Source organism: Agelaius phoeniceus, chromosome 4 (assembly GCF_051311805.1).
Source record: "Agelaius phoeniceus isolate bAgePho1 chromosome 4, bAgePho1.hap1, whole genome shotgun sequence".
In the NCBI taxonomy this organism is placed as follows: Eukaryota; Metazoa; Chordata; class Aves; order Passeriformes; family Icteridae; genus Agelaius; species Agelaius phoeniceus.
The window spans coordinates 72,672,517-72,699,163 of record NC_135268.1 but is presented as its reverse complement, the minus strand read 5'-3'; the positions used below and the strand labels follow the sequence as shown (position 1 = coordinate 72,699,163).

The window sequence follows — 26,647 nt, the reverse complement described above, 5'->3', positions numbered from 1 at the left end:
AGATATCCGTGTCGCCTGCAGGGCAGGGTCCCGGTGCTGTGTCCCCCTCCCCTTCTGGGCACACGAGGCTCCGTCGGTGCCCCTGGTGTGGAGAGGAGCAGCTCGGCCGTTCCCGGTGCCGGGGTGGGCTGTGGGCATGGCCGAAGGTGGCACAGGCGTGTGCCCGTGCAGCCCCGGTTCCCGCTGCCCCACACCCCGGCAGAGCTGGGACGGGCACCCCACACTGCGGCGAGCCTGGCACCGCCCGGTGCCCCCCGGTGCCCCTGGGATGCGAGGTGCCCCGGCGTGTGCGGTGCCCCCGGTGCGGCAGCTGCAGCCCCCGGTGCCGCCGTGATTTACAGGCGCAGGCCCCGGTAATGTCATTTGCCCCAGACCGGTGGCGCCAGCGTGCCCGGGAAGCCGCCGCCGCCTCCGCCCCGCCAGCCCCTGTCCCGGGGCCGTGACCCGCCGGGAACCCACCCGCGGGGCGCCGCGTCGCTGTCGCGATAGTCGTCGGAAGAGCCGACCGAGCCAGTGCCGCTCTCCGCTGCCGTTACCGACGGGACCGGGCTGGGCTCTGTGACCGGGAAAGGCGGGCGGGGAACAGGGGGCCATCCCGGGGAACGGCGGGTCGGGAACCGGGGTCTATCTCCGGGCATGGCGGGGCCGGGGGTGTCGGACTCCATCCCCCTGAAAGGGCTGGTCCGTGGAAAACGGGGTCCATGATCCCGGGAACGGCAGGTCCCGGGAAGGGGGATTTATGGCCCGGGAACTGAAGGTCGGCATGGGGTCGGTGCCCCGGGAGAGGGCGGTTCCCTGGGGACTGAGACCCCAGCTACCGGCAACGGCGGCTCGAGGAGATTGGGATCCGTGTCCCGGGACGTGTCCGTGCTCTGGGAACAGCGGGTCGGAACAACCCCTGGATCCCCGCACCGGGCGCGTTGGCTCCGGGGCCGCCAGATCCATTCGCTCCCGTACAGACGGGCTCGGTGCGAAGCCTGCGCACCGCGGGCGCCGGTCCGTGCGCACCGTGAGAACGGCGCTGGGGCAGGGGCCGCTTCGTGCGCCCCGGGAGGGGCGGCTGGAAGCGCCGACGGGGCTGCGGACGGAGCGGGGACGCAAAAAGGCGCCGCTCTGCTGCCCGATGCGACAGCGGCTCCGCCGGACCGGGTAGGCGCTCCGGCGGACGCCCCGGCGGGGAGAACGGGTACGGAGTCCGTCGGTGCACGGGGGGCGTTCGGGACCCGACGGGCCCGTCCGCTTGTCCCGGAGCCGGGGCGGGGGCCCGGAGCGGCGGGGGCGGGGGGGGGTCCCGAGGCGGGGGCGGGGCCCCGAACTGTCAATCACGGGGCGCGGCCGCCAATCAGGGCGCAGGCGGTGGGAGTTCGGCCGGTCCGGATGGAGCGGGGCAGAAAAGCGCGTCCCGCCAGGGCCCGCAGCCCACCCGCGCTCCCGCCCCGGGGCCGCCAGCGGCTGCGAGCCATGCCCCGCACCCTGCCCCGGGCCCGCACCCGCACCTGGCACCTGCCCCGCACCTTGCTCCGGGCCCGCACCTCGCACCGCGTCCTGCCCCGCACCGGGCGCTCCGTGCCCGTCGCCGCCGCCGCCCCCCGCCGCCCCCCGGCCATGCCCGCGCCCCGCCGGCTCTGAGCGCGGCCGGGATGGAGCGGGAGGGCGGCGGCCCGGGGCCCCCCGCGCCCCACGAGCCCATCAGCTTCGGCATCGACCAGATCCTGGGCGGCCCCGAGCCCACGGGGCCGCACCGGGCGGCGGCAGAGCCCGACTACGGGCTCTACGGCAGCGGCTACGGCCCCACCGGTCCGCTCGGCTCCTACAACCTCAACATGAGCATGAACGTGAGCGTGAACGTGACCCCCGCGCCCGCCGCGCCTCCCGCCGGAGTCATCCGCGTCCCGGCGCACCGGCCCGCGCCCGCCCCGCCGCCCGCCGCGCCCGCCGCGCCGCCGCCGGGGCCCGCGCTGCCGGGGCTCACCTTCCCGTGGATGGAGACCACGCGGCGCATCGCCAAGGACCGGCTCTCAGGTGAGCGGGCGGGACGGCCGCTGGCGGCTACCGGCGGCTACCGGCGGCTATTGACGGCTCCGGGCACTCCCGCGGCACCGGCCGCTCCCGCGGTTCCGTCGGGGCAGCGCGGTCCGGCGGGCACGGCGCGGGTCGGGGCGGGCGCGGGGATCGGACGGGGATGGCGGGGACCGTGCGCTCCACAGGTTCCCGCAGCACCCGGTGCTCGCCCGCCGCCGTCGGGGCCCGCGGGAGCGGCTCGGGGTAGACGCGGCTACAGGCGGCTCCACCGCGGCACCGGGTATGGTCCGGTGGCTCCGGGTGGAGCCCGGGGGGTCCCAGCAGGCTCCGGTCTCGGGCTTTACTCCGTGTCTGGTCCCGTGCCCGGTTTGGAGGTGCCGGTGGTGATGCTGTGACACCATAACGGGGAGGCTGTGGGGAGCCGGGTGTGGGGTGGGTGCGGAGGGGGGGCTCTGCAGAGTGGGGTGGGGGCTCTGCGGGTGTGAGATGTGATGTGGGGGCTCGGAGGGGACACGGTGCAGGGTGGGGGACCCACCGTGGGACTGAGGACAAAGCCCACCCATGCACAGAGCAATGTCCCGTGCCTTGTGAACCCCGAGAATGGGGATGGTGGTGCAGGGGTACCCGGGGGGTGCCTGGGGATGGGATCACTGATCTGAACGTGCAGGGATCGGTGTGGAACACACAGAGCCAGCGCTGTGGGAGAGGCCAGGGCGGCCATGCGGGGTTGTGGAGGTAGTGAGGGGTTGAGGTGCTGCTGGTTTGGCCGGGGCTGAGCGCCCTGGTGGGGGCTGAGCAGCAGTGCTGGGCTGGAGGTGCTGCTTGCTGCACCCCAGAAGCAGGAGGGGTGCTGAGGTTGGGGTCCCGGGCACTGGGACTGTATGTGGCTGCTGGGGACCCCCGGCCTGGCTCAGCTCCTCTCCCGCCCAAGATGGCGGCACTGCCACGTCCACAGTGTGTGGCCGCATGCGGGGACAAGGCTGGAGGCCGTGCGGGGCTGGGGGCCGAGTCCCGGCCGTGTGGGCCATGGGGGGGTCTGGGGCAGGACGCTGGGGACCCTGGGGGTCCCACCCGGGCGCCAGCAGAACCGCGTTCGCCTCCTGGCCCACCCCGCCATGGCAGCGGTGACGAAGCACGGTCCCCGCGCAGGGGTGGCGGGTGACGTCCTCGTCTCCTGCCTGGCGCCAGCGTTGGGTGGATGGGGCAGCCCCTCCCCAGCGCGGGGTCTCTCAGCCGCAGCCATCACTCAGCACCTCGGCCTTGGGGTGGGCTGCAGGCAGGAGGCAGCTGGTCCCGGTGAGAGGCCGCCCATGTGGGGAGGGGGCTCAGGGGCCTCTGTGCCCCCCGGCTGCACGGCTCCATCTGCTCAGCCGTGCCCTGCATGGCTCCACCTTCCCCAACCATGCCCTGTACGGCTCCACCTGCCCCAACCATGCCCTGCACGGCTCCACCTGCCTCAACCATGCCCTGCACGGCTCCACCTGCCCCAACCGTGCCCTGCACGGCTCCACCTGCTCAACCGTGCCCTGCACGGCTCCACCTGCCCCAACCGTGCCCTGCATGGCTCCACCTGCCCCAACCGTGCCCTGCATGGCTCCACCTGCTCAACCGTGCCCGTCCCCCTGGCTGCAAGGCTCCTCCAGCCCAGGCGGCCTCCTGGGCATGGGTGGGAGGGAGGATCTGTGGGTGTCAGGGAGTCCCTGGGGTGCTGTGGGCTGTGCCCTATGTCCCTATGTCCCATGGTCCTGGCCATGTGCAGCCCTGTCCGTGTGGTGTGGCCCTGGTGGCGGCTGTGGTGCCATGGTGCCATGGCGATGTGGTGCTGTAGGGTCATGCCTTGGCAGAGGTTGCTGCCAGAGCAGGAGGGGTGCAGGTGTTGGGGGCTGGCCCTGCCAAACCTTTGCTTTCCTCCATGCTGCTCTGATGCTCCCTGCAGCTCCAGCAGCTTCTGGGGCTGGGATGTGGCACATTGGCCTCACCAGGGCTGGGATGTGGCACTTTGGCCTCACCAGGGCCGGCTCACACCTCAGCTGGGCAGGGACATCCCCTTCCCCAGCCCATGGAAAGAGACACTGTCTGCCTCCCAACAGCTTCTGTGGTCCCATTCCCTCACGGCAGAGCTGGACAGTCCCTGCAGTGCCCCGGAGGCTCTTTGGGCTCGCTGTGAGGGGAGGTTGGGTTTGTGCAGCCGGGGTCGATGGTCCTGCATCCGTCCTGTGACCGGGCCAGCCCATCCACCCCGACATTCCAGTGCAGACCGCAGGCTGGGGGAGTGGCTGTGCTGTGGGGTATGAACGGGGATGGCTTCTCTCTCATGCCATGTCTTGAGCTGCCCGCATGTCCCCAAAGTGGGGACAGCTCTGGGTGTCCCCCTCCCCTACTCTCCCAGGCAGCACTGGTGGCTCCCCTGGCATTCCCCATCCCCATGTGCCCCCTTGGCCCGGAGCCCCCCGCCATGCCCCAGGGTCCTGCCCTGCTGTGCTTTGCTGGGATGACCCCCAGCGCCCCCTGACGCCGCTGTCCCCACAGCCGCGCTGTCGCCCTTTGCGGTGACGCGGCGCATCGGGCACCCGTACCAGAACCGGACGCCGCCCAAGCGCAAGAAGCCGCGCACGTCCTTCTCCCGGGTGCAGATCTGTGAGCTGGAGAAGCGCTTCCACCGCCAGAAGTACCTGGCCTCGGCCGAGCGTGCCACCCTCGCCAAGGCCCTCAAGATGACGGACGCCCAGGTCAAGACCTGGTTCCAGAACCGCCGCACCAAGTGGAGGTAACAGGGACAGCCCCGGGACAGCTGCCACAACTGTGATGCTCACACCCCTCTGGCAGACACCCCAATATCCCTCTAACAGCCACCCCTATGTGTCCCTCTGGCAGACACCCCTATATATTCCTCTGGCAGCCACCCCAATATCCCTCTGGCAGACACCCCAATATCCCTGACAGCCACCCCAATAAATCCCTCTGGCAGCTACCCCGTATCCCTCTGGCCAACACCCCAATATTCCTATGACAGCCACCCCATATCCCTCTGGCAAACACATCAATATCCCTCTAGCAGCCACCCCAATATCCCTATGACCCCAATACCCCTGTTGCAGACACCTCAATAGACACCCTCTGACAGCCATCCCAATATCCCTCTGACAGCCATCCCAATATCCCTCTGACAGACACCCCAATATCCCTGACAGACATCCCAATATCCTTATGACCCCCATATCCCTCTGGCAGCCCCAAACCCCACATCCCTCCAGCAGCGAGCCCCACATTCTGGGAGAGGCTGGGACTGGGATGGACTGGGGATGGATGGCATCACCTTGGCCTCCCCTGTGCCCTCTCTGGTGGCACTGTGGCACGTGTCCCACGGCAGCAATAAGGGGACAAGGGACAGTGCCATCTGCGGCCGGTGCCAACGCTGTGTGCGTGTGCAGGCGTCAGACGGCGGAGGAGCGCGAGGCCGAGCGGCAGCAGGCCAACAGGCTGATGCTGCACCTGCAGCAGGAGGCTTTCCAGAAGAGCCTGGCACAGCCGCTGCCCCAGGACCCGCTCTGCATGCACAACTCCTCCCTCTACGCCCTGCAGAACCTCCAGCCCTGGGCCGAGGACAACAAGGTGACGTCGGTCTCTGGGGTGGCCTCTGTGGTGTGAGGGCGCTGCTGATGTGCTGGGAGGTGGCACCAGGAGCCCGGTGGGCTCTGAGCCTGGAGCGTGGCAGGGAAGGGGCTGCAGCTTCCTGAGAGAGAGCCCCGCACTGGCAGCCCCCTCCCTGCCATGGAGAGCCCCCCAGGAACACCCAGGAGTGAGGTCGTGCCCCTGTGGTTGGACTCAAAGCTTCACCAATCCCCATCTGGAGCACTGCGGTGGGCAGCCCCCTGCCTGGACCCCCAGGAGCCCAGGGATGGGCCCCCATGCCCTATGGACCCCCAGGAGCCCAGGGCTGGGCCTCCATGCCCTATGGACCCCCAGGAGCCCAGGGATGGGCCCCCATGCCCTATGGACCTCCAGGAGCCCAGGGATGGGCCCCCATGCCCTATGGACCCCCAGGAGCCCAGGGCTGGGCCCCCATGCCCTATGGACCCCCAGGAGCCCAGGGATGGGCCCCCATGTCCTCTGGAGCCCCAGAAGCCCAGGAATGGACCCCCATGCCCTATGGACCTCTGCAGGCCCCTGCCTGCCCCCCAGGAGCCCAGGGCTGCACCCCTGCACCCCACAGATGGCTGTAGCGCCCTGCTCAGACCTGTGGGAGCCAAGGGCTGGGCCACTACACCCCATGGACACCTGCAGCTCCCTGCCCGGAGCCCTGGGAGCCCAGGGATGGGTCCCCACACCTGGCAGGGCTCTGCAGCTCCCCCACCAGCAGCTCCATGGGCTCCACAGCCTCCAGCCCACCTGGAGCAGGGCGTGGAGCTCCCGTTCCTGGTGCTGGAAGCCCCCCACGCTGGCAGCGGGGTCTGCACCACCCGCACCACTTTGCCTTATCCCGGTCGGAGTTTGCCACCTCCGCCTTCCATCTGTGCACAAAGGACTCGGCCAGCCCGGCCCCACCTCGTGGTGGGACAGACTGACAGCCTGGCCCCCTGGCCCTCCTCCCGCTGGTCTGTCAGCTCCCAGGGCCTGGACATGCCCGTGCAGCCCCTGCCATGGGGTGCCTGCTTGGGGTGCCCCCCATCCCAGTCCCTGACTGCCCCCGGGTGTCACCTCCCACGGACTGAGCCTGGGTGTGACCCACAGGACACTCGTGGGGTGCAGAGGGGCTGAATCCTCCCCTTCTTCTGGCAAATCTCTGCACCCCCTCCCCAGTGACCCCCTAAGTGGGGGTTCCCCCCTCCAGGACCATCCAGCCCGACTCCAGCCTCTGTTGATGATGATGGAGGGGATGAAGGGTGTGTGTGTGTGTGTGGGGGGGGGGTTACAACGGTGACCTTGACCCTGAACTCGACCTTGCCCCCACCCCGGTGCCACCCGCGATGCTGCAGCCCCTCACCCCCCGTTTGGGGGACAGGCTTCTCCCCTCACCCCCCGTTTGGGGGACAGGCTTCTGCGGGCTCCCCCTCTCCGCTGCTACCGGGAGGAGTCGTTCACCCGGTACCGACGGGATTGGCTGCGGTTCCGTGACGCGGAGGGGTGGAACCGCATTACCACCGGGATGAGCGCGGCCGAGGGCCGGCCCCGGTGCCGCTGGGCCGGCGGCGAGGCGGTGCTCCGTGCCCGTGCCGAGGCCGCCGGTTACCGGAGGCTGCTGCGAGCCCGAGCCGCCGAGGTGGAGGCGTTGCGGGGCGCGGTGGGCGCCTTACACCGGCAGCTGGAGGGGCTGCGGGACCGGCGGAGCGGGGAGCTGGCCAAGTACCAGGTGCGGGATTGGGGGACGCCCGGGGGGCTGGGAGGGAGCGGGGGTGGGGGCTGGGATGGGAGGAGGAGGAGGAGGAGGAGGAGGAGGAGGAGGGGGGTGGATGTTTGGAGCTGGATGCCCGGAGGGATGGGGAGAAGGGGGGAGGTGGGCATGGGGAGGGGCGGGGGTCAGGGGTCCCGGTGGAGGTGGGGGGCCCCGGGAGGGATGGGGGAGTTCCGGTGGGACCGGGAGCGGGGCTTTGTGTGGGTCGGGCCGCCGGGTGTCGGGGCGGGGTTGGGGGTCCCGTGGGTCCATGTGGGGTGGGGGCCGTGTAGGGCGGGGGTCTGCGGAGTTTCCAGGGGCCGGGTCAGGGGTGCCGGGAGTCCGTGCGGATCGGGGGTTGGGGGTCCCTGTGGGGGTCTCTGTGTGCGGGGGACCCCGGGGGTCGCCCCGCGGTCCCGGCGCTGCTGACGGCCCGGCTCAGGAGCGGGTGGCGGAGCTGGAGCGGGAGATCGGGGCGGCGGAGGCGGAGATGGCCCGGTGCCTGCGGGAGTACCCGGCGCTGCTGCGGCTGCGGATGGCGCTGGAGGCGGAGATCGCCGCGTACCGGTACGCGAGGGGGGCGCGGGGGGCACGGGGGGCGAGGGGCTTAGCCCGGCCCTTCTTTTCCAGGGAGATGCTGGAGAGCGAGGAGCTCCGCCTGGGCGGCTTGGCCCCGCCGTGAGCGGCGCCCCGGAGCCCCGGTCCCGCCACCGGAGCCCGGCCCTGCCCTTCCCACCGGAGCCACGGTCCCGGGACCGGATCCTCAGCCCCACCACCGGACCCCGGTTCCTCCGCCGGACCGCAGACCCCCGATTCCTGCACCGCGGTTCCCTGGGACCCTCAGGACCTCTCTGGACTGATGGAGCCCCGGTCCTTGTGTCCCCCCGTTCCACGGGTGCCCCGGACTTGTGCCCGCCTGGCCCGGGAGCCCCGGGAGGGCAGCGCCCGTGGGGTCTCACACTCACCAGCCTCTCCGGGGCGGGAGTCCCGGCCCAGACCCTGTGGAAGCACCTCAATAAAGCCCCGTGGCATCACCCAGAGCCGGCCCTGCTGGATGGGGGTGGGCAGCACCCCCGGCTGTGCTCCAGGGGTCTCTGGTGGGGTGGGGGCTCCGTGGGCTCAGGGAGGGGTCTGGGTTCCCTCCTGCCTGGTGCAGCCCCTCACCCCCGAGCTGGGCACGGCACGGGGACACTGAGGGGGCGCATTGTGGGGCCACAGCGTCGGTAGGAACTGAGCCCCCCAGTGGTGATGGGTGGGCCCTGATCCCCCCCACACTGTCAAGTGGCACTTTGGGGTCAGGATGGGATCCTGCTCCCTGGGATGTGGGGATGGGGTCAGGATGGGATCCTGCTCCTCGGGATGTGCTGCTCCTGTGCCTGGGGACATTGTCCCACCACAGTTCCCAGAAAGGAGGCTGAGCTGGGAGGGTTTTTGAGGGCTGGGGGAGTTCAGGGAACTGAACTGGGCAGGGTTTTTTACTCCACCTGTCCCCAGGCTGGGCTGGAGCACGGGTGGAGCCTGTCCCAGCCATGCAGATGGACCCCAGAGCTGAGTTTTGTGCTGTGGGGGCCCAGCACCTCCCTTCCCACAGACACCGAGCAGAGTTTGTGGTGGCAAAGCAAATCCCTGAGTTTTATTAGGGGAAAAAATCCTTTTCCGAGCTGTGAAGGGATGGGGCTTCTGGGTAAAGGAGGTGCCCGCTTGTGGGGTCAGCACCCTCCAAGCCGCTGTTATTGGGGTGCCTCGAGGCCCATCCAGGCGCTCCAGGGGCTCCAGGCCGGGGGGGTGTAGGGGTCCCGGCAGCTGATTCGCACCCGCCCTGCGCCCGCCAGCACCGGCGTCTCCTCTGCACCCTCCACGAACTGCTCAACCTGCAAAGGGGGCAGGGCATGGGCTGGGGAGAGCCTCGGGGAGGGGGCACAGCACCCCCCGAGCCCGGCAGCGCTGGGGGGAGCAGCGGTGACAGCCTGGGGTGACAATTCATCAGCCCGGGAAGGGAAGCAGCAGAGTGAGGAGGGGCCGTGGCTGAGCATCTTCCCAGGGACAGCGAGGAGTCAGGGAAGGGGCAGAGGCAGGGTGGGCACATGGGGCAGCCTGTGTTGGTCCACCCTGGGCACAGACCGCCCCTCCCCGTTACCTGGGTGCCGTTGTGGAGCTCGTACTGCAGATGGTAGAGCAGCGCAAAGTAGGATCTGGGGAGCGGCCAGGAGGCTGGAGGGGCCCAGGCCAGGTGGAGCTGCTCCCCCTGCTGCTTCAGGATCAGCTCCTGGGGCGGGTCAGGACGCACTGTGGACAGAGGGGGGCTCAGAAAAGGGGCCGCGACCCTCCCCCCGGAGCCTCCAGTGCCTCTTGGACGCTCCCACCCCGCTGGCCCTGCCCTGAGCTCACCAATATCACGGAGGAAGAAATGCCTGGAGAGGTTGAGGTAGGAGGTGTCCGAGAGCCCCTCCAGGTGGAGCTGGAGCGGGCGCAGCTCCTCCCCGAAGGGGCAGAACAGGGGATCTGCCAGGCTGGCGTTGAACCGGCCTTGGTCACTGGCCACGGGCACCCAGGGCCCCACGGAGCCATCGCTGTGGGGAGGGAGGGGTGGGCAGCTCTTAGGGCGGGGTGCCCGTGGTGCTGCCGTGGGTTTGGGGGGTCCCAGGGCACCCACCTGCGGATGAGGCGGGCACGGAAGATGGCAGAGGCGGGTCCGGGCCAGGAGCAGTGGAAGGAGCCGTTGTAGGACTCAGCCTGGCAGGACACGTTGATCTCCTCCTCGCCTGAGGGGTTGAGGGGTGGCTGGTCAGGGGCTGCATGAGGCCAGGAGTGGTGCCCACTCCCTTCAAGGGGCTCCCCACAGCTCCTCGTGCCCATGGGCTGGGCACCAGAATCCCCTGGTCCTCAGCCCTCCACCCCTGCCCCCCATCACCCCCAGCCATGCCCCTCCTTACGGGTGTTCCTGACCACCACATAGGTGGTGTCCAGCAGGACAGGGCCAGCCCAGCAGCTGTAGTTGCCCGTGGCTGGCAGGTCCAGGCCCAGGATGGTGAGCTTCTGGCCCTCAGGCACCAGTTCAGCCATGGGCTCCTCATCCCCGTTCAGGGTCCAGGAGATGTGCTGCTCTGAAGTGTCACATCGCACCACCACGTCCTGGTTGAGCTTCCCCACCTGGACTGCAGGGGAGAGGCAGAGCCAGTGGTCAGAGATGGGCTGTGGTGGGGGCAGATTGTTCCCCAAACCGCCCATGGGTGGTGGCCTCACAACAACCCTGTCCCACAATCCTGCACTCCACATCCTCACCCCATACCCACCCCACATCACCCTCATGCCCACCCTCCAATCTCCCAGCAGAGCTGTCCCAGCCCCTATCAGAGGGATGTGGGTCTGGGACGCCCCCCACTCCCTCTGCAGTCCCTGTCCCTGCCAGGTTTCCCCTCCAGGCCTCCCCTGTGCCCCGGGGACAGCACTCACACTTTGGGGGGAAGGCAGTCAGGGCTTGTGCAGGCACCAGGAACAGCAGCAGCCCCAACAGCACCAGCATCTGGGAAGGGAAAGGGCAGGGAAGGGCAGCCCCAGCTGGACATCACCCAGGAGAGGGACAGCCAGGGCAGAGCCCCCAGCCCTGGGAGCAGCACCCCCAAAGCAGAATCCCCCCCGGCCCCCCAGTCTGTGCCTACCTCTGCGTTGTCTCTGGTGGGCTCAGCAGAGCCGGGGGCTGCACTTTTATACTGGGCTGGGCTGTGTGGGGCTGCCCCAAGGTGCAGTCACAGCAGCATCACACTTCTGAGAACTACAGGATGAGACCCACGCTCAGCCCTGTCCCTGCCTCCCACCCACAGCACTGCTGGTATTTCCCAGGGGGGCAGGGGGCACAGACACCCCCTGCCCCTGAATGCCAGAGGATGAGGAACGCTGGGAACACCCAGGCAAGGGGCAGCACTGGGCATCTGGGATGGTGTTGGGGTTTTGGGTGGTCCTAGCTCTCTCAGAGGGGTCCTGCAGCACCTGAGGGTCTGCACATCATCACTGTGTGCTGCACAGGACCCCCACAGTGCCCTGCTGTGGGGTGGGGGGACCTGTGGGCTCTCTCAGCACCTGTGCTGGGGGTCTGGAGAGGGGCAGCTCAGGGCTGGGCCCCTCTGGGTGGGTTGAGGAGAGGGGAGGGTTGCCACAGAGGTTCAGGGTGATGCCTCCAGCCTGGCACAGGTTGGCACACCCCTTCCCTCCCCTCCTCGTGCCAGTGTGTCCCATGGGATGCTGTGCAGAGATGAGGACGTAGGGACAGAAATTATCAGGGTCATCAGCTGCCCCTTTGCCACCCCACTGGTGCCAGCCCATGCTGAGGGCACGCAGCAGAGCCCGTCCTGGGGAAGGCAGTGCTGTACCCTTTCACGTACTTTCTGCAGTTCCTAGAAAGCAAAGAGGGAACTGGGGCTGTGGGAGGCTGGGGGAGCCCAGCTCTCACCTTTTGAGGCCAGGACAGGCCAGTGGGACCTCCAAGGCTCCTCCCTGAGCTGAGCCAAACCCCTGTGTGTGGGCTGAGGGGTGGGGATGGGAAGCCAGGACCCCCAGGGCTCCTGCAGCAGCTCAGCCCTTGGCTGTAGCACTGTAGGGAACCCCAAAAGGAGAGGGAGGGAGGGAAGGGGTGCCTTGCCCTGGGCTGCCCCCGTGCCCTGCCCTGTCTGGGCGAAGCAGGCACTGGGAGCAGGCTGGGGGCCTCGCTCGCCCCCATCTCACCAACAAGAGCTTCCCCTTGGCTTCTGCAGAAGAACCACAACCACGGAGGGGAAGTCCTGAGGCAAAGGCCAGGGATGCCCTCAGAGCCTCAGCATGGCTGGAACCCCAGCCTGGCACCCGAAACATGGGTGGGAGGGGACAGAGGCCTCACGGACAGAAACCATTCCTGGGAGACAGGAGGAGCAGGGACAGAGCCCACCCTGGCCAGACCCCGCTGTGGTGATGTCCTTTGACAGGACAGAGGAACCCTGGCTGGATCCCTCTGTGGTGATGTCCCTGGGTAGGATGGACCCCACCCTGGCTGGATCACTCTCTGGTGATGTCCCTCAGCGGGATGGACCCCACCCTGGCCGGATCCCTCTGTGGTGATGTCCCTCAGCGGGATGGACCCCACCCTGGCCAGACCCCTCTGTGGTGATGTCCCTGGGCAGGATGGACCCCACCCTTGCTGCAGTCACGGACACGAAGCCAGGAGCAAAGGTCACAAAACTTTATACAGGAGGAGGGACCCGTGCGTGGCCCCTCGGCCCTGGCGTGGGGGGAGTGGGACAGGCGATGCCTCCAGCCCCGCAGCACCCCCGGGAAATACGGGGTGAAGGAGCCCAGTGGGGAGGGTCCACAACACTCCCCCGGCCGGGGCCAGCGCTCCCCAATCCACGCTCTGAGGTGCCGGGGTGGTCCCACGGCCGCTGGCCCACGACTGACCACGGTACAGAGCCGAGGCAGTGCCAGGCCGTGCCCGCGCCTCCCTGGGAGCCGGGACAGCCCCTGCGGCCACACAGCCTCCCTGGGGCCTCCCCGGGGCTCCCCTGTCCCCAGGGTCACGGCCAAGCCCAGGCAGCCCCACCGCGGGGCTCCGCAGCTCCGGCTCACTGCAGGACGCACACGTCCCCGGGCTCATCCTCCTCGCGTCCGGCTCCCTCGGGCAGCTCCGCCTCTGCCGGCGCCGCCTCCTCTGCCGCCACCACCTTCTCCCGCAGCTCCATCAGCAGGTCCCGGCCCTCGCTGGGCGGCAGGTTGCTCAGGTAGTACTGCGGGGCCAGCTCCACCAGCCTGCGAGAAGGACAGGGCGGGGTCAGCCAGCTACAGGGACACCCTGTAGGGAAGGACCCGCCCCTCCCCATCCCCTCACATTTGGGGCTGGATCTCCGAGACCACTTGCAGGCAGTTGTCCTGAGAGATGGTGAACTCGTGGTAGAGCACCCAGGGGGGCAGGCGGCGCGGGGGGGCCCGCAGCAGGTACCCACAGGCGGGGGCCAGGTGTGCCACGTGCTTGTGCGTCAGCATCACGTAGTTACCGGAGCCGTCGATGTCTCGGGCGACCTGCGAGGGACCAGCAGGTGTCAGGAGTCAGCACGTCCCTCTGGGTGTTCAGAGTTGTTAAGGGGGGCTTGGACACCCTGGCACACAGCCCAGAACACCTGGGGATTTGATTTTGACCCTTGGAGCAAAGTATGTTACCTCATACAAAGTTGCCAGCTTTGTACGAGGACGTGAAAGTCACACAGGTTTGAACGGTGTAATAACAAAATGATCACAGGGTGAAAATACAGATTTTAGGATTTTTGGTATGGGGGTTTTGGGGACAAGATGGAGGAATCTGGGTGTGTCAAGCCTTTCTTTCTTCTTCTTCTTGTTCTCCATTTCCTGCAGTGATGTTGGCACTTTGGGATTGGTCTAGAGTAGAAGTGCGCTGTCTAACACAGGTGATAGGTATTGGGAATTAAGTGTCAATATGTTATACGTAGTTTGTAGTATAAAAGGACAACACCACCTCGGGGGCAGTCAGAGTGCCTGTGGCTGCCCTGCTGAACAGACCTCAGCTGGGCAGAAAGAAAATTTTATAGATAAGAATTAATAAACAACCTCAAGACCAAAAACTGAAGAGTCCAGACTCGTTCTTCAGTTGCACAGGCCAAAGCAGAGACACCCTGCACATCTCGGGGCAGCAATTATCAACAGCAACCCGAGAAGCAGGGACTGGGGTGGCTGCTGCACCCAACATCTCCCCCATAACTCCCCAGAACGCCCCCTGAGCCCACCTTGAGGAAGTATCCGGAGATGAGGGCGCGCTGGATGTTGAGGGCGTTGGCGTCGGAGCCGAAGGCGGGCGGGGACACCGGGAGCTCGATGCGGCGCATGGCCTCCAGCAGCTCGGCGCGCACCGTGCCCGCCAGGCGCAGCGCCTCGGCACACAGCCCCTGCTTCCGGCACCAGCCCTCGTCCCCTGCGTCTGCAGCCGGCACAGGGGGTCAGAAACGGGGCGACGGGGGTGAGACAGTGGGGGCTGTGATGTGGGACAGGGGTGGGATAGTGGGGTCAGAAATGGGGGGACAGGGGTGGGACAGTGGGGGCCATTATGTGGGGACAGGACAGTGGTGCCATGGGGTGGGGAGAGGCGAGCAGAGAGCCCGCTGGGCTGGGGGCTTGAGGAACACAAAACCACTGCTGTTTCCCCTGTCTGTGATCCCTTCACACAGTGGTGACAAGGACTGGACCCCCAGGCTGGAGCTGGGACTCCCAGATCCTCCTCCAGCCAGGCTGGGCACTAGGATGGTGTCAGGAACGTAGCTCCAAGGCAGGGGACACATGAGGGGACACAACAGGGGACACAAGGGGTCTGTGGGATGCCCTCAGGGGTGCAAGCCCCCCAGCCCCTGCCCCACTCACGCTGCTGGAAGGCATTGAAGATGTTGATGAGGGTGAAGTGGTCCCCGTTGGGGTGCAGCAGCGCCCGCCGGCGCAGCGCCACGGCCTCCTCCAGGTGCGTGGACAGGGGCACGAAGCATGGGGATGCTGGGGGTGGGCAGGGGGTCACTGTGTGCCCCCAGCACCTCCCTGGCACTGCTGGCTCCCCCCCAAGCCCCCCACAGGGTACCTGTGAGCATGGCAGCCAGGCTGACCATCTCCTCCACGCAGTCGAACTCGCAGGAGGCGATGAGGGCCTTGGCCAGCTGCGGGTCCAGGGGGAACTCTGACATGATGATCCCCACCTCCGACAGATTCCCGTCATCATCCAGGGCTGCCAGGTAGTCCAGGTCCTCCAGAGCTTGCATCAGTGACTCAGGGGCTGGGGTGGGACATCAGGCAGCTTTGCCCACTCTGTCCAGTCCCTCCCCAGAGACAACCCAGCTGCAGTGATGGCCACAGCCACGGCTGCCCCATCGTGCCCCTCTGCTCCCCACGCCATGCCTGGCCCCTCTGGGCTCTACCTGGGCGGTCAAGGAAGTCACACTGGCCCATGTCAGCGATGTCCAGGCGCTTCAGCAGCAGCACCAGGCGGCTCAGGCTGGTCTCACTGACGTGGGGCGCAGGGCTGGGGGGCAGGCGCTGCTCAAAGGCCTCCGAGTACAGGCGCAGGCAGGTGCCTGCAGGAAAGAGGACAGGGACAGGCTGGGGACAGGTGCTGGCCCAGGGGCTGCTGGCAGTGCTGAGGGGAGGGACACTGGAGCAGAGGCTCACCTGGGGGGCTGCCAGCAGCTCTCTGCATGCGTGACTCGGCCTGGCTCCTGCTGATGGGCCGCAGCACCTGGGACTCGGCGCGGATGCGGGGGTTGTACACCTGCAGGGGAGGCTGTGAGTGGGACCCCTGCCATCCCCCAAACCCCTCACCTGCCACTGCAGGGCCACCACTGCCACCTCCCTGGGGCAGACCCCTCCTCCCAGCCTGGAACACCACAGCCCACTGCACCCAGGGCAGACCCAGACCCCCACCCATCCCCTGTCCCACTCACACTGCGCAGCTCCAGCCCCGAGTCGATGACGAAGCGCACGGTGCCCAGCGAGAAGGACGAGTCCCCGAGCCAGTGGGTGACAATGACACGGCGCTCCCGGCCCTCCTCAGGTGTCTCATAGAGTCTCTGTGCAGCCCTGCCCACCCCAGGGTGCAGCGGCAGCACCAGCAGCGGGCCCAGCGCCGGGCTCAGCGCCACGGCCTCCGTCTGGATGGCAGCGCAGCACTCGGAGATCTCCTGAGCAAGGACAAGGGGGGACAGGTGACACCTGCTGACACCACAGTGTCCCCATTCCCAGGCTGTGCCATGCCTTGTGCCCACCTCCACCATAGAGGAGCCACAGCCGCCCCTCCATCCCACTGAGAGGAACCCCCCAGACGTCCCCTGCCCCGTTCCCCCATCAGCCCACCTGCTCACTGGCCAGGAAGACGAGGACGTTGCCGGGCTCCTGGCGCCGGTGGATGTCCAGCACGGCCTGGCAGGCGGCGGCCACGCTCCCGTGGGCCGGCGGCTCCCGGTAGAGCAGCTGTGGCGGGGAGCTGTGCCCGGGCACCCTGACCACGGGCGGGTCCCCGCAGAAGGCGCGCAGGCGCGGCTCCAGGGCGGGCGAGGTGACCACGACGAGGCGCAGGGCCGGGCGCTGGCGCAGCACGTCCTTGAGCAGCCCCAGCAGCGCGTCCGTGGGCACCGTGCGCTCCTGAGCCTCGTCCAGCACCACCACCCCGTACTGCCGCAGCAGCGGCTCTGACGTCATCTCCCGCAGCAGCATCTCATCCGAGCAGAACCTGACACGGCCCCGAGCCATCAGCATGGAGCCCTGGCTGGGGGAATGGCTTATCCCCTCCCCAGGGCAGCCACCTCCCCATGTCCCAGATTGCCAAGCAATGTGTATTCTATTTGCTCCTCCCGCTGTGGGGTGCTGTCACCACACTGTCACCACACTGTCACCATGCCACACACCTTCCCTGGCATTTATCCCAGATTGCCAAGCAATGTGTATTCTATTTGTTCCTCCCACCGTGGTTACCATGTCTTGGTTTGGAAAGACAGGTGTGTGTTAAGGAAGGCAGGAGCCTCCCCTGAAATGGAGAATGTGAACCTCCTCCCTCTGAATTGCTATGAATTTTAAATTAAGGGGCTCTCAGGCAAAAAGATATGGCAGCAGGAAATAACAGTTCTTCAATAGGGAAGAAAATAAAAGGATAAAATAAACAATGCAGTACACTAGAACAACACTGACAGAGTCAGAACACAACCTGACACCCTGTGGATCACGGTGTTGGTAGGGGTCCAATTGGAATTGTGGCTGCAGCCCTCCTGGAGTGTCAGGGGTGGTTCTGCTGGAGCAGGGATCCTGTAGAAGGGTGTATGTAGTCTTCCTCTGGGAATTCAGTGAAAGAAGAGGCAGCTGCTGTTCCTCTGGGGAATCCAGTGGAGAAGCTGTGCTGGTGTTCCAGAATCTCCAGATTATATCCAGGTAGGAATGCTTGGCTCCTCCCCCTGGGCTCACATCTCCCAATGGGATGCTGTAGTTCTTATCAGCCATGCAGTGACATTCAATGGCTGTTACCAGCAGGTGTCCCCTCCCAAGGGAGGAGTGATTGTGGAAGAGATAAGGAAAACTGCCCACTTGACAGAAGACAGCTGCCATACAGATGGTAACAGAATTCATCTTGCCTTGCAATCTGGGACACACCACACTGTCACCATGCCACACACCTTCCCCGGCATCTATCCCAGATTGCAAGGCAATGTGTGTGTTCTATTTGCCATCTGTCAGAGGTGGGGCAGTTATCTTCTGTTCATTGGGCAGTTTTCTTTATCCCTTCCACAGCCAATCCTCCCTCCAGGAGATATCTTCTGTTAATGGGCCATTAATCATTAATTATCTTCTGTTAATGGGCCAGTGAGTGTCACTGCCTGGCTGATAAAATTCCATCATCCCATGGGGAGAAGCTCTGCCCAGGGGAGGAGCCAAGCATTCCTACCTGGATACAATCTGAGATTCTGGGACAGCAGAACAGCGTTTCCACTGCATTCCCAGAGAACAAGCTGCCTCTTCCACTGAATTCCCAGAGGAAGACTGCATACACCCTTCCACAGGATCCCTGCTCCAGCAGAACCACAGCTGGCACTGCAGGAGGGCTGCAGCCACAATTCCAATGGGACTGCTGCCAACACCCTGACCCACAGGGTGCCAGGTTGTGTTCTGACTCTGGCAGTGTTATTTTGACTTACTGCATCATTAATTTTATTTTTATTTTCTTCCCTAATAAAAGAAAATTCCTTCCCTTCTTATTCCTACTCCCACATCTTTGCCTGAGAGCCCCTTAATTTCAAATTTAGAACAATTCAGAGGGAGGGGGTTTACATTCTCCATTTTAGGGGAGACTCCTGCCTTCCTTAACACACACCTTTGTCTTTCCAAACCAAGACAGCCCAGATCAGCCCCCTCCCTACAGCAACCCCCTCCCCATCCCCAGATCAGCCCCTCCTCAGAGCAGTCCGTGCCTCTCCCCAGCGAGGCCAGCCTGGATTAAGGGATTAGGCGGGGTTTAGCAGGATTAGGGCGCCGCGCTCCCGTTCCCAGCACGGGCCCTGCTGTCCCTGCCCTACCTGAGGATGGTGTCAGCAGTGCAGCAGTCCTCGTGGGGCACACAGTAGCCCACCTCGTGGCCCAGGTTCAGGTCCATCTCGTCGGCCACGCGCAGGGAGAGGCTGAGGGCGGCCAGGCTGTGGGGCTGGGTGCAGGCCACCAGCCCGTGGGCAAACGACATGGACAGGGCGTACTCGGCGCACCACTGCGGGATCTGTGGGGACAGGGCATGGGGAGGGTGGCTCCAGGACTGTCCCCTCCCTGCTGTGCCACTCCAAAGGGCACAAGGACCCTCCCCTGTGGATCTGGCTGCAGGATGCCCAGGGCCAGGGGCCGTCCAGAGGCACTCAAAGCTCAGGCAGAGTGAAAAATATGTATTTTATGATTGGATTTTTGCAAATATGAAAATGAATATTATATGTGTTGTGTTAGAAAGTTATGCTGTGTTAATTTTCTTAAGTAGTGTGTTAAATATAGTTTTAGGTTATACCAAAATGTTAAAATAGAAATTATGCTATGTAAGATATTTTATTAAAGAAAGGACTTGCAGCGAGATAGCAGCCACAGGACACCTGAATCTTTCAGAGAAAGAGAATTTATTGCTCCATTATCAGGAGAAACAAACTTCTTCCTGCCTCACTTAGCCCTGAAGACACCAGTTAGGATTAAGAGGAAGAAGCTGACACTGATCAGACAGAATCCTGTGTTTGAATGGAATTTGTGCATCATGTATGAGGTGTATGAATATGCAACAGGCTGTTGCTTTTAAGGGTTAATTCTCTGTTAATGTGTGTCCTTTTTTGGGCTTATTTTGCCCAGAAAGAGGTACCTGGACTGTCCATAACTCTTTGTTTTTATTGTCTCATATTGTCCTAATCCAAATTGTCTAAAATTTTTATTACTCTAATTATATTGCTATTTTTACAACCATTTTATTACTATTAAACTTTTTAAAATTTTAAAACCAAGTGATTGGCATTTTTCACAGGCAGGATGTTCCCTCTGCACTCCTGTCACCTCTGAGCCCCACAACCTGTGACAGGAGCCCCTTGGCCCCACACCTGCAGCTTCCTGCCCCTGTGTGGGACACCACAACCCTGCTCTCACATGAGGGACATGGGACAAAGCCCCAGAGGGACAGGGAAGGGATCACCAGGGAGCAGCTGCTGGCCAAGTGCCCGGCCTGACAGCGTGGGACAGTGCCAAGGCCACGCAGATGTCCCTTTGGCACCAGGGACCCGAGTCCTGCTTCCTCCTGTCACCTCTGAGCCCCCCACGAGCACTGCCTGTGCCTCAGTGTCCCCAGAGCCCTGCAGGGACTACCAGCAGGGTGCTGCACCCCAAAACACCGGCCCTGGGGCCCGCACAGGAGCTTTGATCCCCAAATCCGGCAGCGCCAGCCCAGCCCAGGAACTCAGCAGATCACACCCAGGGAGCTGATTTGGTTGAGCACCTGGAGCCCAGGGCCAACACCCCGATAGCCTGGGGTGACCCAGCCCATTCCAACACCCTGACAGACTGGGGGACCCAGCCCATTCCAACACCTCCATATCCTGGGGGACCCAGCCCATTCCAAACCTCGATATCCTGGGGGATCCAGTCTATTCCAACACCCCGACAGCCTGGGGGATCCAGCCTATTCCAACACCCTGACAGCCTGGGGTGACCCAGCCCATTCCAACACCTCCATATCCTGGGGGACCCAGCCCATTCCAACACCCCGATAGCTTCAGGCGACCCAGCCCACTCCAGCCCTGCAGCTCCGCCACCACAATCCCCTCCCCGGTCAAAGTCTGCCCGGTGCCGTCCCCGAGCGTCACCAGCAGCTGGGACCGGCTCCCCCGGGGCCACCCCGCGGGGATCTGGAGGCCCAGCTCCGGGAGGGGCCGTTCCTCCCTCCGGTGCCAGCGCTCCCCGGTTCGTGCCCAGCTTTGCCCATCCCCAGCACATCACGGTGCTCGCCCACCCCGCCGGGCTCCGTGCAGCGTTCCCGGGCACCCTGTCCGTCTGTCCCTCTCCACCCGGTCTGGGAGGATCACAGAGCACAGGCCAGCTGCCCTCGGGCTCACCTGGGTGCTCTTGCCGGTACCGGGGGGCCCGGACACCAGCACGATGCCGCTGCTGCCCTCCAGGTGCTCCATGAAGCTGTACTTGGCCGTCCATACCGGCAGCTCCCGCCGCTGCCGCAGCAGCTCGTAGTACCGGGAGGAGAAGGGCAGCCCATCGTAGGGGTTCACCTCCAGGTCGCCGTCGCAGCCCAGGGACGGCTCTTCATCCTCCTCCTCCTCCTCCTCCTCTTCCTCCTCCTCCAGCGCGGAGCCGGGGCCGCTCGGCCCGGGCAGGGGAGCCGGGGTCCCGGAGCCGGCCATGGCGGGGACACCGGAGCTGCGAGGGCGGGCGGGGGTGGAGCGGGACCGGCGCTGACCCACCCCCGCCTACGTACCGGGAAGGCGCCCGGTGCTGCCCAGTGCCACGTCCCGTCCGGCGGGGAGGGGGGACCCGCGGGCACCGGGGACGGCCGGGGGATGCGGGCACAGGGGTGACACGGCCGCGGAGATCAGGAACAGAACCGGAATGTGGGGGACCGGGAGAACGGGCAGGGAACCGGGAAAGGGAATGGGGCACCGGGAGAGCCCCGCAGGACCGAGCGGAGTGCGGACACCGGACAGGTGTGCTGTCCCCCCCCTGCGCGTGGGGACCGGACCGGAGGCAGGGTACGGGGGTCGCGGGACAGGACGGACACCTTGGAAGGGTCGGTCCCGAACCGCACGGACCGGACCGGATCGGCGGAGCACCTGTACGGGACGGTCCGGACCGGGCACCTGAGCACCGGCACCGGGCCGGAGCGGAGCGGGCGGGCGGGTCAGGGGCGGGTCAGGGGCGGGTTCCCCGCACCCCCTCAGGGCCGCGGCCCCGGTTCCGGCCCCGGTTCCGGTTCCGGTCCCGCCGCTCACCTGCGCGCGCCACCGCGGGCCCTGCCGGGGGACACGGCCACGTGACCCACGGCAGCCAATCAGCGCCCGCCCCGGGCGGGGCCCGGATGTGGCGGCGGGACCGGAGCGGACGGAGCCCCCCGGGACCCCAGGGACCCGTGGCACCGCTCCCGCCTCCGCTGCCAGCTCCGCCCTGCGCCCCCGAGCCGGGCACGGCTGCGGCCCGAGCCTCCCCCCAGCCCCTATTCGGACCGGGTTTCCCGGTACCGGACGTCTCGGTGCTGCTGCGGGGCATCCCGTACTGGATCTGGGCATCCCGGTGCGGGACCGGGCGTACCACAGCCAGGCATCTTGTACCGGCGTCTCTCGTAGCAATGCTGAGCATTTCCATACAGAACATCTTATACTGGTGTTGGGTGTATCGGAACCGGGCATCCCGTACCGGTGTCGGTCCTTCCGTACCGGAGCATCCCGTAACGGTGCTGCTCACATCGGTGCTGGCATCCCGCTGCTGGAGCTGGGCATCCCGTACCAGCACGGGGTGTATCGGGGCCGGGCATCCCGATGCCGGACATCGCACCCGAAGCGGCTCCCGGTGGGACCGGCAGGTGGAGCTCCGTGACCGGCGAACGGCCCGGCCTGAGCTCCCGCCGGCACCGCGCACCGGGCGGTGCCGGTTGGGGACCGAGCGGTGCCTGCTGGCCCCGGGACTGCGGAGATCGGGAACCGGGAACCGGCACGTCCCGGGCTTTTCCGTGCGTGTCCCGCCCTCGCACCCCGGGCCGGGCGGTGCCACCGGAGGGGCCATGCCCGGTTTTGGCTGATCCCGCATGCACCCGGTCTCCGTGTCCCGGCCAGGGCCGGCTTTGGGTCGGGGGGGGTCTGTCCTGGGCTGGGGGTGACCCCAGAGCAGGGTCAGGTCGCAGGGGGGTTTGAGGACATGCACGGGGGGGGTTTGGGGACATGCACAGGGGGGGTTTGGGGACATGCACGGGGGGTTTGGGGACATGCACAGGGGGGGTTTGGGGACATGCACAGGGGGTTTGGGGACATGCACAGGGGGTTTGAGGACATGCGGTGGGGGATGCAGGGAAGGAGCCGAGTCTGGCTCCGAGGAGCTGATAGAGACCCGTGCTAGTCTGTGGGAGCAGAGCAGGATTTGGGGGCTCAGAGGGTCCCAGGATTTGGGGGCTCAGAGGGTCCCAGGGCAGCGTGGCCAGGAGAGGGTGAGGGTCTGGCTGAGCCCCCATCCCTGTGCAGCCACCAAGTGCAGGCAGGAGGAGGAAGGAAGGGGCTGGGGCTGTGTGGGTGCCCCATGGGCTCTCCTGGTGCTGCAGGAGCCCAGGGCTGGACAGGGATGGAAATATGGACAAGCCAGAGCCAGCCACTGTTGTGTTTGTGTTGCCCTCAGACGAAGGAAGGAATGATGAATTTGACTTGATGTTCTCAGCAGGATAATTTATTATTTCATGATAAATAATAAATAAAATATTAAATAATTAATTAAATAATAGTTAAATTAATATTATTAATTAATATAAATGAAGAATAATTATTAAACTAATAAAATAATATATAATAATTAATAATATTAATTGAGAATAATGAATTGATTATTACTTTAAATTAATTAATTAATTTAATTTTTAAAAATGTTTATTTTATGTTTATTTTTATTTATTAATATATTTATTAATATTAAAATATTAATATTTATTTAATTAATTTATTTAATATTAAATATTAAACAATAAATAAAATATTGTATTAAAGGATTCTATAGTAAACTATACTAAAGAATACAGAAAGGATACTTACAGAATGCTAAAAAGATAATAATGAAAACTCCTGACTCTCTCCAGAGTCCCAACACAGCTTGGCCCTGACTGGCCAAAGAGTGAAAACAACTCCCAGCAGAATCCAATGAAACAATCACCTGTGGGTAAACAATCTCCAAACACATTCCACACGAGCACAGCACAGGAGAAGCAAATGAGATCAGAATTGTTTTCCTTTTTCTCTGAGGTTTCTCAGCTTCCCAGGAGGAAAATCCTGGGCAAAGGGATTTTATCAGAGAATGTGAATGCCACAGGGCACGAAGACAGCAACCTTTGTGCCAGCAGTGCCAGCAAGGAGCCTCACATCTGGCACATGCCCACGGCTCCTCGTGGCTCCTGGTGCCGTGGTGTGGCTGGAGCACTCTGTGCTCCCAGCTCCATCCCCATGTCCTGCTCTTGGTCACTCAAAAGTGTCACCATGCCACCACAACCCACTCAGTGACCAGGCTGAGCCCAGACCCTTGGCTGGGGCTGTGGGGGCTCCATGCCCACCCGACTGCTCGTGGCAGGGACAGCACAGTGGGGTGGGCCACGCTGAGGAAGCAGAGGTTTCACAATCTGGGGGGAGTACACGTGACACGGGAGGGTGGCAGGAGGAACCACCCGTGGCTCTGCAGCGCCCCGGTCCCCCGGCACAGCCCCGGTCCCCCGGCACGGCCCCGGCGCTGTCCCGGTGGCCATGGCGCCCTGGCTGCCCACCAAGGACAAGTTTGGCGTGGGTGAGTGGGGGCTGTGGGGCTCTGTGGGGGTCCCCACTCGGCTGGAGGGATGGGGTGCTCAGGGTGAGGTGACATCCGTGGTGACAGCCCCGTGGCCGTGCTGGTGGCAGCTGGGTGGTGGCACAGGCAGGGGCTGCAGGGCTGGTGACAGAAGGCTCAGGGAAGGCGGCCAAGCAGGACAGGAGCCAGCAGCACCCATGCACCAGGAGGCTGCAGGGCTGGTGCTGCTGGGGGTGGGGAGCACTGGGCTGGGGGCTTGGCTTCCCTCCAGCCTCTGGCTCTGGGCGAGCCTTGAGACACCCCAAGAATTTTCCTCAGGTTCCAGCTGGGGCTTTGCAGCTGCTTTGCAAAGCCTTGGGCACCCCCAATCCTTACAGCACCCCCAGTGTGGGTTCCCTGCACCCTGCACCAGCTCTGAGCACCCCCACTCACTGCAGCACCCCCAGCTTCTGCTGGCTCCTGCAGCCCTGTGCTTCTTCCCTTTTCTTGTGGGGCCGTTTCCTGCACCCTTCCCTTGCACTCTCTGCAGAGCCTGAGCTGCTGCAGGGTCCTGGGCAGTGCCTGAGCTGCTGCAGGCTCATGGGCAGTGTCTGAGCGAGGGCTGAGCTGCTGCTGCTGCTCCCAGCATGGGGAGCTCAGGGTGATGGAAAGGGTCCTGTGGGACCTCAGGATTACTGGTGCAAGGTGGGTCTGGGGGTGCTGCAGTGTGAGCTGGCCCTGCCTGGGGCTCAGGGTGGGCACAGGTCCTGGCAGGGACCCCCAGGTGCAGGGGCTGTCCCCCAATCTGGTGGCCAAACCAGGGCTGCCTGCCCTGGGGCCAGAAATAGCGACAGGGACAACCACAGCACAGCCAGGCAGGAAGCTGCTGGTCACCGAGAGCACCGCCCCCTGCCCTGCCGCCAGCTCTGCTGTCCCCAAACAGACTGTCCCTGTGCCACCAGACCTGTCCCTGTGCCACCAACCCTGTCCCTGTGCCACCAGCCTGTCCCAGTGCCACCAGCCCTGTCCCTGTGCCATCAGATTGTCCCTGTGCCACCAACCCTGTCCCTGTGCCACCAGCCTGTCCCAGTGCCACCAGACTGTCCCTGTGCCATCAGACTGTCCCTGTGCCACCAGACTGTCCCAGTGCCACCAGCCCTGTCCCTGTGCCACCAGCCCTGTTCCTGTGCCACCAGACTGTCCCAGTGCCACCAGCCCTGTCCCTGTGCCACCAGCCCTGTCCCTGTGCCACCAGACCATCCCAGTGCCACCAGACTATCCCAGTGCCACCATCCCTGTCCCTGTGCCACCAGCCCTGTCCCTGTGCCACCAGACCTGTCCCTGTGCCACCAGAATGTCCCAGTGCCACCAGACTGTCCCTGTGCCACCAGACTGTCCCAGTGCCACCAGCCCTGTCCCTGTGCCACCAGACTGTCCCTGTGCCACCAGACTGTCCCTATGCCACCAGCCCCGTCCCTGTGCCACCATCCCTGTCCCTGTGCCACCAGCCCCGGTCAGGGGCTCAGCTGGCACTTGCCTCCCTGCACTGCTTGTGCCAGGAGCAGGACCCCTGGCACCCAGGGTGTGGGTGGAGGCAGAGGGGACCCATAAGGGACCCCTGAGTGCCAAAAAGAGGCTGGGGGCTTCTGCTGTGCCCGGCCCTGTGTGGGGTCGGGGTGCTCGGGGGTCTCATACCTGAGCTGTTTATGGGGCTGAATGGGGCCTGTGGTGGGGGGCACCCATGGGGGGCTGGCTGTGGGGTGCAGGGGCCTGGGGGCTGCTGAGGGGCTCCAGGCAGGGATCCCAACTCCCAGCCCCTTTTCCCACAGCCGTGTGGAACTTCCCGCGCACCAAGGAGCATCACCTCCCGCTGCAGGTCGGGGAGATGGTGCACATCCTGCAGGCCTCTGAGGGTAAGGGGGACCCCAGGGTGGGTTCCTGCCCCCTCCTTTGTCCCTGAGCTGGGGCCAGGACCCCCAGCCCGGCTGACAATGTCCCCTCCCCTGGCAGGCTGGTACTGCGGGTACTCGCTCCGGAACAGGGCTGCCCGGGTAGGTGACAGGCTGCTGGGCTTTGCTGGCAGCAGGGACACTGCTGGTGGCTTTCTGTCCCTGCCGGGTGTCTGGGGGGCAGGCTGGGCACCCTGTGGCATTGGCAGCCCCCAGCTGTGCCTCCCTGAGGGAGATCTCTGACAGCTCTGGTTCCCTCAGGGCATCTTCCCCGCCTCGCTGATCCGGCTGAAGGGCACCGCAGTGGAGCAGCGGGGGTAGGTCTGGGGGGCACAGGCAGGGGTCGGGGGGCTCCACTTTCTGCTCCCTGAGGTGCTGGGGTGCTCCAGGGCTCCCTGTGCCTCCCCCAGGCTGGAGGAGAGCGCGGTGCCCTCCGACATGCCCATGGTGCAGGAGATCACCACCACGCTGCGGGAGTGGGCCACCATCTGGAAGCAGCTCTATGTGGTGAGGGACAAGGCTCTGGGTGTTGGGGACACCTGGGACAGGCTGGGGGAGCCCCAGTGACCCCGTGTGGTGCTGCAGGCTGGGCAGACAGAGCGCTACGGGCAGGTGAAGAGGATGATGCAGGAGCTGATGGAGCAGCGCTCGCAGCTGCTCTCGGGGACGCTGCCCAAGGACCAGCTCCTGAGGCTCAGGAAGGAGGTCACCGGCAAGATGGACTATGGCAACAAGTGAGGCTGGGGACAGGGACCTCAGATCTGCCTCTGGGACAGGGACCTCAGAT

The 26,647-nt window shown here is 65.0% G+C and overlaps 6 protein-coding genes across 8 annotated transcripts in view; 4 read left to right on the top strand and 2 right to left on the bottom strand.

Annotated features, from left to right (window-relative positions):
* Positions 1-1,018: 1,018 nt before the first annotated feature.
* Positions 1,019-6,898, top strand: TLX2 (T cell leukemia homeobox 2). The gene is made up of 3 exons (XM_054633621.2): positions 1,019-2,022; positions 4,552-4,789; positions 5,454-6,898. Exons 1-3 carry the CDS (start codon positions 1,641-1,643, stop codon positions 5,668-5,670), a joined length of 837 nt encoding a protein of 278 aa, XP_054489596.1. The 5' UTR covers positions 1,019-1,640; the 3' UTR covers positions 5,671-6,898.
* Positions 2,536-4,662, top strand: LOC143693997 (uncharacterized). Its single transcript, XM_077177886.1, is given in 3 exon segments — positions 2,536-3,173; positions 3,175-3,331; positions 3,334-4,662. Coding segments are annotated over 3 exon segments (1,410 nt in total). The 5' UTR covers positions 2,536-2,903; the 3' UTR covers positions 4,317-4,662.
* A 133-nt stretch (positions 6,899-7,031) lies between the features above and the next one.
* Positions 7,032-8,433, top strand: LOC129121003 (alpha-internexin-like). Its single transcript, XM_054633859.2, has 3 exons — positions 7,032-7,372; positions 7,836-7,960; positions 8,024-8,433. The coding sequence occupies exons 1-3, from the start codon at positions 7,169-7,171 to the stop codon at positions 8,073-8,075; spliced, it is 381 nt and encodes a 126-aa protein (XP_054489834.1). The 5' UTR covers positions 7,032-7,168; the 3' UTR covers positions 8,076-8,433.
* A 582-nt stretch (positions 8,434-9,015) lies between these two features.
* Positions 9,016-12,467, bottom strand: LOC129121068 (interleukin-12 subunit beta-like). Its single transcript, XM_054633954.2, has 7 exons — positions 11,053-12,467; positions 10,847-10,916; positions 10,327-10,548; positions 10,047-10,155; positions 9,782-9,963; positions 9,531-9,679; positions 9,016-9,264 (listed from the first exon to the last, which is right to left on the bottom strand). Exons 2-7 carry the CDS (start codon positions 10,914-10,916, stop codon positions 9,124-9,126), a joined length of 873 nt encoding a protein of 290 aa, XP_054489929.2. The 5' UTR covers positions 11,053-12,467; the 3' UTR covers positions 9,016-9,123.
* A 120-nt stretch (positions 12,468-12,587) lies between these two features.
* On the bottom strand, positions 12,588-21,463 carry DQX1 (DEAQ-box RNA dependent ATPase 1). Of its 3 annotated transcripts, none has more exons than XM_077177884.1 (12): positions 21,397-21,463; positions 20,512-20,827; positions 18,463-18,656; positions 16,256-16,631; positions 15,847-16,083; positions 15,575-15,674; positions 15,325-15,480; positions 14,991-15,182; positions 14,783-14,908; positions 14,155-14,345; positions 13,245-13,435; positions 12,588-13,165 (listed from the first exon to the last, which is right to left on the bottom strand). In XM_077177884.1, exons 2-12 carry the CDS (start codon positions 20,809-20,811, stop codon positions 12,982-12,984), a joined length of 2,247 nt encoding a protein of 748 aa, XP_077033999.1. In that variant the 5' UTR covers positions 20,812-20,827; positions 21,397-21,463; the 3' UTR covers positions 12,588-12,981. The 3 variants fall into 3 exon arrangements, with proteins under 3 accessions (XP_077033999.1, XP_077034000.1, XP_054489856.2); XM_077177885.1 differs by lacking the exon at positions 21,397-21,463 and adding an exon at positions 21,238-21,388; XM_054633881.2 differs by lacking the exon at positions 21,397-21,463 and having other exon boundaries at positions 20,512-21,390.
* A 2,349-nt stretch (positions 21,464-23,812) lies between these two features.
* LOC129121026 (dedicator of cytokinesis protein 2-like) overlaps positions 23,813-26,647 on the top strand; it is a 52,595-nt gene continuing 49,760 nt past the window's right edge. Inside the window, exons 1-6 of the mRNA XM_054633880.2 lie at positions 23,813-23,932; positions 25,741-25,824; positions 25,922-25,962; positions 26,122-26,177; positions 26,271-26,367; positions 26,446-26,594. Coding sequence (XP_054489855.2) covers positions 23,893-23,932; positions 25,741-25,824; positions 25,922-25,962; positions 26,122-26,177; positions 26,271-26,367; positions 26,446-26,594 — 467 coding nt within the window. The 5' untranslated portion in view covers positions 23,813-23,892. The remainder of the gene's footprint in view (positions 23,933-25,740; positions 25,825-25,921; positions 25,963-26,121; positions 26,178-26,270; positions 26,368-26,445; positions 26,595-26,647) is intronic.